At 41.5% G+C, this 10,255-nt stretch overlaps 1 protein-coding gene across 4 annotated transcripts in view; it reads left to right on the top strand.

Annotated features, from left to right (window-relative positions):
* The window catches only part of kaznb (kazrin, periplakin interacting protein b), a 132,199-nt gene that overhangs the window by 55,523 nt on the left and 66,421 nt on the right, over positions 1-10,255 (top strand). For all 4 annotated transcript variants that reach the window (XM_013908652.1, XM_013908653.1, XM_005724599.1 and 1 more), the window contains one exon: positions 6,717-6,924. In XM_013908652.1, coding sequence (XP_013764106.1) covers positions 6,717-6,924 — 208 coding nt within the window. The remainder of the gene's footprint in view (positions 1-6,716; positions 6,925-10,255) is intronic.

Here is a 10,255-nt window from a genome sequence, read left to right as displayed (position 1 = left end):
GCGCTCAGTGAATTCTGGTATGGTACCGTGATAGGATGACACCTGTGGAACAAGTCAGGAAATTTCCCTCGCTAAATATTCCACAGTCAACTGTTATTGGTATTGTAAGAAAGTGGAAGCGATTGCGAACGACAGCAACTCAGCCACAAAGTGGTAGGCCACATAAAATTACAGAGCAGGGTCAGCAGAGATGTGCAAAGTGTGCAGAGGTCACCAACTTTATGCAGAGTTAGTTGCTATAAATCTCCATGCTTTCATGTGGCCTTTAGATTAGCTCAAGAAGAGTGTGTAGGGAACGTCATGGAATAGGTTTCCAAATAAATTTTAAAAATTTGAATTAGGCAAATATATTAGGCAACTTATAGTTGTGTACTTTGATGTCCTGTTTTATTTTGAACTTACTTACCAGTCAAATGGTCGTGTAATCAAATCTTCTTAGGAAAGTCCCTAACTAGTAAGGAAATGTGCTTCAGTGTTTCCTTAAATACTTCCTTTCACACTGGATACTGGACCAACCTTTAAGAAAAGGAAGTAAGATGCCATCCCAAAATTCATAGTGGCACACTACACTACTGTCATGAAAAACACATGTCTTCTATCTATATGTCTTTCATTAAATAAGCTGATAGGAGCACTCTGAGCAAAGCATACAAGATTAACTTTCTGCAGTCCGGGTCACATAGTAGTTTCATCATGGCCCACATCACCAGAATCCATCATCACATTATTAAAGAGTCTGGTGTAAGTGCAGTCCGATTATTAGCGCATCGTATTTCACTTTTCCTAAATCCTGATATATATTTTCCCTCACACCTTAATTTATCCTTATGCCCTTTTCCATCAAGGTTAAGGTAAAGTGATAAGAAAAAGAAAGCAGGAGGTCATTTTTTGGACTTTTCCTTTTTTTCTTCATTTACTGCCTTTGTGAGAATAAGTCATCACTGTGTACATATACAGGGAGTGCAGAATTATTAGGCAAGTTGTATTTTTGAGGAATAATTTTATTATTGAACAACAACCATGTTCTCAATAAACCCAAAAAACTCATTAATATCAAAGCTGAATGTTTTTGGAAGTAGTTTTTAGTTTGTTTTTAGTTTTGGGGATATCTGTGCAGGTGACTATTACTGTGCATAATTATTAGGCAACTTAACAAAAAACAAATATATACCCATTTCAATTATTTATTTTTACCAGTGAAACCAATATAACATCTCCACATTCACAAATATACATTTCTGACATTCAAAAACAAAACAAAAACAAATCAGCGACCAATATAGCCACCTTTCTTTGCAAGGACACTCAAAAGCCTGCCATCCATGGATTCTGTCAGTGTTTTGATCTGTTCACCATCAACATTGCGTGCAGCAGCAACCACAGCCTCCCAGACACTGTTCAGAGAGGTGTACTGTTTTCCCTCCTTGTAAATCTCACATTTGATGATGGACCACAGGTTCTCAATGGGGTTCAGATCAGGTGAACAAGGAGGCCATGTCATTAGTTTTTCTTCTTTTATACCCTTTCTTGCCAGCCACGCTGTGGAGTACTTGGACGCGTGTGATGGAGCATTGTCCTGCATGAAAATCATGTTTTTCTTGAAGGATGCAGACTTCTTCCTGTACCACTGCTTGAAGAAGGTGTCTTCCAGAAACTGGCAGTAGGACTGGGAGTTGAGCTTGACTCCATCCTTAACCCGAAAAGGCCCCACAAGCTCATCTTTGATGATACCAGCCCAAACCAGTACTCCACCTCCACCTTGCTGGCGTCTGAGTCGGACTGGAGCTCTCTGCCCTTTACCAATCCAGCCACGGGCCCATCCATCTGGCCCATCAAGACTCACTCTCATGTCATCAGTCCAGAAAACCTTAGAAAAACCAGTCTTGAGATATTTCTTGGCCCAGTCTTGACGTTTCAGCTTGTGTGTCTTGTTCAGTGGTGGTCGTCTTTCAGCCTTTCTTACCTTGGCCATGTCTCTGAGTATTGCACACCTTGTGCTTTTGGGCACTCCAGTGATGTTGCAGCTCTGAAATATGGCCAAACTGGTGGCAAGTGGCATCTTGGCAGCTGCACGCTTGACTTTTCTCAGTTCATGGGCAGTTATTTTGCGCCTTGGTTTTTCCACACGCTTCTTGCGACCCTGTTGACTATTTTGAATGAAACGCTTGATTGTTCGATGATCACGCTTCAGAAGCTTGTTGTGTTGATGTCATTAGACCACACCCCTTCTCATTACAGAGATGCACATCACCTAATATGCTTAATTGGTAGTAGGCTTTCGAGCCTATACAGCTTGGAGTAAGACAACATGCATGAAGAGGATGATGTGGACAAAATACTCATTTGCCTAATAATTCTGCACTCCCTGTACTTCACTTCGTTCCCTGGCAGATTGTTTCTGCACTCACAGCAGGGAAGTGTGTTGGCCATTCCTTGTCTTTCCCTTGAATGATCTCTTGTCTGTTTTACGTTTGCCTTCTGCCTGATATTCGCCTCACATGGACTCAAAGACTTGCTCTAAATGCAGTCTTGCCTGGTAATAATTTTGCCTTCCTCTGCTGTCCTCTTACCTGTGAACCACAACAATGGGAATAGTAGGGCTACATCAGCCTGACTGCACTGCATTTCTTAACTATCTTGTTTTTGAAAAAACATTTCTAGTTTTTATGCAACTTTCCAAGTTCCTCCTATTCAGAAGTAAGGCTCACATACCTCATAGACTTTCTATCTTTTTTTGCAGTATTTGATTAATATTAGTAAGTTTAGTCGAGCCGAGTGGATATTTTCCCCAAGCCCCTGATAAGATGTGTATTAATAAGTTGAGCACAGCATTATATCCCTTTGTTATTGGGAAAAAATGGAAAGCATTTCAGTGTGTGGAGGATTAGTCGATATTCAATTAACCCAGGCAGACAGTCATGGTGACTCTTTATCAATACCTCTTTTTAACTGCACACCCGCAGCACACTTAATTAAACTTCCCATTAATAGCATCAAGCAAGTTAGAAAACTAACAACACAAACACTCGCATAAGTTTGGAAAAGTGATCCAAATCCGTACAAGCACCAAGTGGTTATCAAAGGCAGTCGGCCAAGCTGCTGCACTGGCCTCAGGTCTCGGCTGTGATCATAGATGCTCTCAGTCCAGTTGTGGAGACAAAGGAGGAGGAGGAGGCTGTGTGTTTTGGACATGGCACAATTGCGTGTCCTCAAACTATTTGTCTGGTTATTGATGTGTATCTGGGACACCCTGTGACTCTTGACCCTGAAATCATTAATTTCCGTGCATTCCACAGCTGGGTTTATGAAAGCCCTCCCTCACATGGCTCAGTGCAGAGCGTGGTTATGACTATGAGGGAAGAGCTTCGAGATTCTTTTAGAAAAGCAGTAATTTTGAAATAACATAAAGCCTTCTATGTAAATCAAGAGCCCTCTGATAACCCTATCCTTATTCCAGACCGTGCTACATTTCTCTTTGATAATCAGCTACAAATCAGGGCCAGTGTGCCAACTGGGGCAGCGATGTGACTGTCTAGACAGTGATAATGATCTGCTAACATGTCTGTGCTGCTGTAGATCTTCTCTACTAACTGTAAGCAATAATTGTTCTCTATGGGAATAACTAGATGTGCATTTAACAGTAGCTATTATGGGAGACCTTGCAAAAAAAAGATTAGAGGCCACTGTTTTCCTATCCATACAAAGCTGCAGTACAAAGAAGGGTAAGTCAACCCTCATAAAGTGAATCGAATGTTAGTGTTGGCATATTTACAAACTAACTTCAACGAAAGTGTACAACCCATTTCCCTATAAAAAAATTTTTGTGTGTGTGAGTTAACATTATATGTACTTGGTATTTAGTTTACACCCAAATATCCAATTTGTTGCAATACTCATCAACAAATGTTAGGTGTTATAATTGCAAACATGATTAAAGATGCAAAGACGTTCAGTTTAAAATTATACAGTGTTCACAAAAGTCTTTAGCAACACCTCATTTCTTTATATTCTGCTTCCATGGAGCCACATTTTCTTTTAATTTGTCAAAAGTGGTCTTGAGCAATAGTTCACCAGGCTTTCTGCTGGCCTTGTAAAGTTTTTGCTTGGACATTGACTGCTTTTTTACCAAGAACCAAGTTTTAATTGTGATATTAGGTGCTCTGTTTCTAGCAGCTGTCACAAAAACACATAATTTGTTTCCACTTCTATGAAAAATACTAAAGATAACACAGTTTAATAGGGATAAAATAGTGTTATGGACCAACAGGTTTATTTCAAGACATTTTAGCTAAAAACTTGGAACGTCTAACACAGTCCGCTAAAAATATTAGCAGAAACTGGACATGTGGATGACTGAAGAAGTGGGAGACCTAAAAAAAAATTACAAAATCTACAGATGAACAATATCTGAAAGTCCTTAAGAGTTAGGCAGAAAATATCCAGCAAAAACCTGAGTGATGCTTTGTTGAAGCCTGATCACAAATGGCCTGAATGGAAAGGTGGCATTAAGAAGTGGTATTAAGAAGCCCTTCTTAATGGAAGGAAACAAGGAGAGAAGGTTGAGGGTTGATCTTGTCAGAATTGATGAAATTATGAACACAGAAAAGTACTGCCAGATTTTGATCCACAGTTTGGAAAGCGTCTGATTGGCAACAACTTCATTTTGTGGCTCAAGAGTTTTGCACAGTAATTTTTAAGCCCTGGAAAAGAATTTTTTCTCAAATTTGAGCAAAGCAGCATTCACACTTGATGACATTAATATTTAATCTGTTTTCAAAACTGTTGTGCAGATTCTGTTAATGGCCTTATCAGCTGATTGACTAATCGTGTCAGCTCTACTTAAGACCAAGAAAGAGTCCCAGCTGGATTCACTGCTTCAGAACTTTAAAAATGCAGCGTGCCATTAATAATTTGTTAATAAAATCAGCTTTTTCTCCTGCTCCAGCCAAAGATAATGACATGTAGTAAAAATATTCTTAACATTTTAGAGGCACAGCTGCTTACAGGTATAGACACGTTATTCAAAATCACTTGTGTCTTAATTAAATCAGTCCTAATTAACCTGAAGCAGTATCTTCAATAGTTAATGATTTTAAAGAGATAGCATCCTGTTTCCATTTTCATTTTGACCAGGCAGTATAGCGTAATATTTTTCATCAAAGGACGGACACTGGCTTTACAGAGTAAAATAGTTGAGTCAAAGTAGAGGAGTCAAGGCCACATAACCCAAACAACACCAACATTCTGAGGACTTTATTGTAAAACAGTATGCAGTGAACAGACTACCGGTGCAACTAACAAGTTGTGTGTCTCATTTGGTTGTCAATCTCCCGAGCCCGCTGTCCCATCTTTGTTTGTCACTCTGTGCCGTTGCGTGAATACCAATGAACAGCGAGCCGTTATCACCTGAGCCTCGGATGACAGCATCTCAGTGATGTATTGCTCATCAGCCTCTGTTTCGTGCCAGACAGGATGTGTTTTCTTACTTGGAAAATGAAAATGTCAAATGCAGATCTTTAGTTGTGACGGCTCAGCAATATCCCAGATTGTTTTAAGTTAAGATGCACAGCCTAACCCATCTCTAACCTTTTAGATGCGTGATGGAGTTTTACAGCTGTACAGATAAGAAACGATGCCGCCGCGTTTATTTCCTGTGCTTGCTGATAAGCCGAAATATAATTCTCCAAACTGCTTTTGATCAAAGATGTGAAACTTTACTGTGTTCCCGCCACAACTCCATTGTAATTCTCCAGGCCTCTTCTGTTACCGTGTAGCCCGTTAGAGGGCTGTTCCTCCGTCCTCTACTAAGTTTGTTCTGAATGTTGAAATGTTTTCCCCTTGGGTGCCTTGTGCCAGCCCCCTTCCTCTTCCACCGATGTGGGGGTGAGCTTTCCCAGGACAAAGAGAAGAATATATAAAGGAATGGGGGGAAGGGGGGGGGGTCGGAGAGACAAAAAGACAGCGGGTGTGTGAGCAAAGGAGGCCAAGTGAAAAGATATAGAGGGCTTGACAAGTGCTTGTCAAAGGGCTCAATACTGCTGGCAAGCTTTGAGTGTGGGGATACAGAGAGAGGAAGAAGGACAGAAAAACAATCTGTACTTTTCCCCCCTATTACAAACCCAATTGCTCACTCCTTACAGACTCCACAGGGTGTGGGGTACACACCACGCTCTGTGTTTAGAGAGTTACTGGAGAGCAGCTCAGTCCAACTGCACCCCCACCATCTCCCCTAGTCCTCCTGCACATGGTACAGTCCATTTAAAAGGCTGCATGTCATCTCAGTGTGTGCAGGGTCCTCTCTGAGAGCAGCTGCTCACAGCACATTCTCCTCTGCGGGAGCATTCACTTTCCCCTCCGCCTGCTGGGCTGCATCTTTTTCTCCCCTGCCTTTTTTTCTTTCTCTTCCTGCTCCCTTTGGTTTCTCTCTTCCCCTCTTTCTCCCGCGCTCACTCTCTCCTCTCGCACACACATGCTTTCTCTGACTCTGTAGTGCTTGGACACATTCTTTATGCAGTAACAGGTAGACATCATCCCTGTACTGCCGGCTTTTTTTTTTTTTTATGTGCGAAGTACACTGTGAGAGAAAAAGCACAGGTGGAGTAGGAGAAGAAGAAGAAGAGGGTGATAAGAGGTGGCGGAGGAGGAAAGGGTCTTAACTTCACCTCCTGTAATGCTTCTCTTGACACCATGCTGCTCTGTGTGGATTTGGTCCTCAGGGGAAAATCCTTAAAATGATGGAAGACAACAAACAGCTGGCACAGAGGATTGATGGGGCCATCCAGTCTGCCAGCCAGGAAGTGACCAACCTGCGCTCCGAGCTCTCCGCCACCAGCCGTAGACTGGCAGAGCTGGGTGCCAGCAGCCCCCCTGGCTTGGAGAACCACCACCAGCACAACCACCACGATGACAGCCTTCACTACCGGGGTGAGTGCCTGAATGTGTGCGCACTCACATGTAATCTCTTGCCTCTGTGTGTGTGTGAGAGAGCGAGAACAGGAACATGTGTGAGTGTTTTGAAATCAGCAGTGGGAAGTATTCTAAGAATGTGCAGCGGAGTGACTAATATCATCCCACCGTTCCTCCATTGACTTATTTTTCCCCATACTCAGCATGAGAAAAGTCAGCAGCTTGAAAGAAAAGAGAGAACGACTGAGTGTTGTTATTAAATGGCAGGGAGGGGTTGGGGTTAGAGAGCGTGGGCCAGAGTTGCTCAGGGTTTGGTTTCCCAGGCAGCAGCTGGGCTCCTCTGGGGCTGCACTCCCTCCAGCTCTGGCTCCTTCTCCGCACTCTCCCCGAGTCTATGAGGAGAAACTGTTGTGCTTCATGCCCAGAAACTGCATGCCAGCATCTCTGAAGGAGGGCGGTGACACCATGGCACTGCCACTTAGCTGGGAAAAAGATGTAATGAATGACGAACGAGAAGTTAAAGAGAAGTTTTCATGGGACTGCTCATTGAGGCTTCCTGCTCTTAAAATAGTTCCTCTTGGCTTCGTGTTACACTTATTGATATCTCTCGTGTTGCTTAAAGTAATAACTTGGCTAAAGTGCTGTTTTATATCTAGTTATTCCATGACTAATGATGTCTGACAGGAAATTTTTATCTAGTGTGAGACCGTGTTCTGGGTCTAATTAAGCCTCGTTACGACGTATTCGAGTTAGTTACTTTTATATCGCCGACATCTTGGATTCATTAATGATCATTTTTATGGAGTTTGACAGGAACAAGAATAAAAGGGGAATTTTTGTTTTCCTGTTGCCTTGAATGCATTAACAGAACAGCAAATACTTGTGTCAGCTATCCAGATAATTTGGTGAGAAACTTTCAAAAGTTTCCAAACTTAACAAATAATATTTTACATTCACTGCATGCACAGAAAATTTGACTTGCTGAAAAAGAGAGCAACAGAAAAAAAAGACCTTTCACCTTTTGGTGTTTCTGTTCTGCATTCGAATTGAATGCATCTGGGAGCCTGTATGTTTTTGAGATCTTATCATACCCAGCCACAGTGGCTATTAAATGCACTTTAAAAGATATACAAGAGACTACCCAAGTCGGAAAAGGTCTAATGAATGAAGACAAGATATAAGTTACAGAGGACTAAAAGGTTTTGCTAATACTTGTGTTACAAATCCCACAACTTAATGGAAGCGAAACCATTATAGTCATTCATTGTGGGCATGCTGTAAAAGAAGAAGTACACACTGAGAAAATGGTAATAATAAGCTGACAGTTATTAGAGAAAAATACAGCTGCAGTTGTTACTGCTGCTCCTTTTTCTCCAATGCAAACAATTTATAACAAAAAAACTCAATTTTCATTAAAAGAAATGTTACAATATGCAAATTAGAGAACATAACAGAGATTATTCAGCCAGCTGATTTAGCCCTCAGCTGCTGCCTAATAGATATATTTTTCAATCCACCCGGTACACAGAGAGTGTAAAAGAAAAAAAAATATGAACAAAGCACTTTATTATTCAGAAAACATGTTTAAAAGTGAGTTTTTTGCATTGCCGGCTACAGTTGCTAAGATTTTCTTGACCTGTAAGCCTTATGCGTTGAGCACAGCATCAGGTGCAGGGACTACATGGGAGATTCTCCTCTTTTCTTCGAAATTCAGCCGATGCTGGAGCGTGATGGTTCAACTACCAATGGGAAAATGATATAAGATCCAAACAGATTAATCTGAGTAACAGATTAATGCTTATCAGATGGCCAAACCACGAGCAGCAGAGTGGCTTCACAAATCCTGAAAATTACTATGGCGCAGTCATTGAATCTATTCTTGTCGTGGCTTGAAGTATTATATATGCTGCATTTATAGTTTGTTTGTTTGTTTTTTGCGATAAATGTCAGTTCAAGCCCAGTCTGAGTGTTTCATCTGTGTGGCTGCTGCAGTGAGTTATACATGTTGTGTTCATCCAGCTTGCTGTTCTGACTCCCTCTCAGTGTTAACAGGCAGCCTGACATTCCCACATTCCTGAATGTCAGGGTGGTGATGTCATACTTCCTGTTCCCAGAGGCCAGGCTCGCAGTCAGGTGACTGATTAAACTAAACACACCCACACTGAGAACCGCTTGGCTTAAACATGTTTTTGTAAGTTCTTAAGTTTAGGCGTTTTGGGGTGTGATGAGCCAGCACCATCGTCCAGTGGCTTAGTGAGATTAAATGTTCTTTAGGTGTGTATCCCTCTCCAGGCCAGGCTGTTCGCTTGCCCGTTTGTTGGCCGTGCCCTGTGAAGGATAAAAGCAGAGTTTTTTGTGTGTGTGTGTGTTTTTTTTTAATATGCATGAGCTGACTTCCTGTAAATATATTACACTGTGCCAAATGTCAGAATTTCTGCTGTGTTTCAACTCCCTGTGGAGCTACAACAGCATCTCTGACAGACATCCAATAAGCCCATAAACACAGCACTTCAGCTGTTCCTGATGGCCTTGGAGTCCATTGTGGAGTCCTTCTAACTGAGCTAACCACAAGGAGCAAAGCATTAAATGAATCAAAACTTTCAGTCTGTTCACAGAGATCCAGGATTAACTTGGTTATTTGCTTTTGCTAATAAACATTTTGTATAATTTTTACACTTACCCTCTTTAGAAGATTTTCTTTATTTACCGGCATTTAAGAGTACAGTATAAGCATTCAACGGAAAGGTCTATGACTGGCTATTAGACATGACCTTTATTATTCTGTTCAGGCTGCTGACATTAATGTATTCATTGCCAGGACAATGAAACCCTATTGAGCCTCTCTCTTGATAGACCCAGTTGATGTCAAGACCTTGTTTAACGTCCCTAAACAATCAACTGCATTGCTGCTGTATCTGTGTTCCACTCAGCTGTTTGGAAAAAAGACATATTCATCTTCCTCTCAGTTTGTCTCAGGGACCAGAAGCGCTATGAAAATATCCTGTCCTCTAAAATCAATGTTAGGTAACCCTTATGGGGTTTTACATTATTTATATAAGCGCCTTGCTGTCAGTGGGTGAGAAAGTGCACATCGTGGACTCATGAGAATCTGCCAATTGCAATTCATAAGTCTGTAAAACACAACCATAAGGCAGCTGTTAGTGAGTCATACAGCTCGGAGAGTATGGATGACCTTTGGCTGCTTTAACGAGCAGAGGACAATAACACAAAGGGAGAGAGCACTGATGTGGGTATTGTCTATCAGTTGTCATTTGTCCTTGAGTATCACAGTTTGTCATTGTGGAAAGAGAATAGTTAGGACAATGCTTTTACAAAGTGAGTTATTTCA

Source organism: Pundamilia nyererei, unplaced genomic scaffold, assembly GCF_000239375.1.
Source record: "Pundamilia nyererei isolate P.nyererei 1_Seehausen unplaced genomic scaffold, PunNye1.0 scaffold00012, whole genome shotgun sequence".
Taxonomy (NCBI): Eukaryota; Metazoa; Chordata; class Actinopteri; order Cichliformes; family Cichlidae; genus Pundamilia; species Pundamilia nyererei.
Note: the sequence above shows the minus strand (reverse complement) of the source record. Positions and strands in the feature narration are given on the sequence as shown.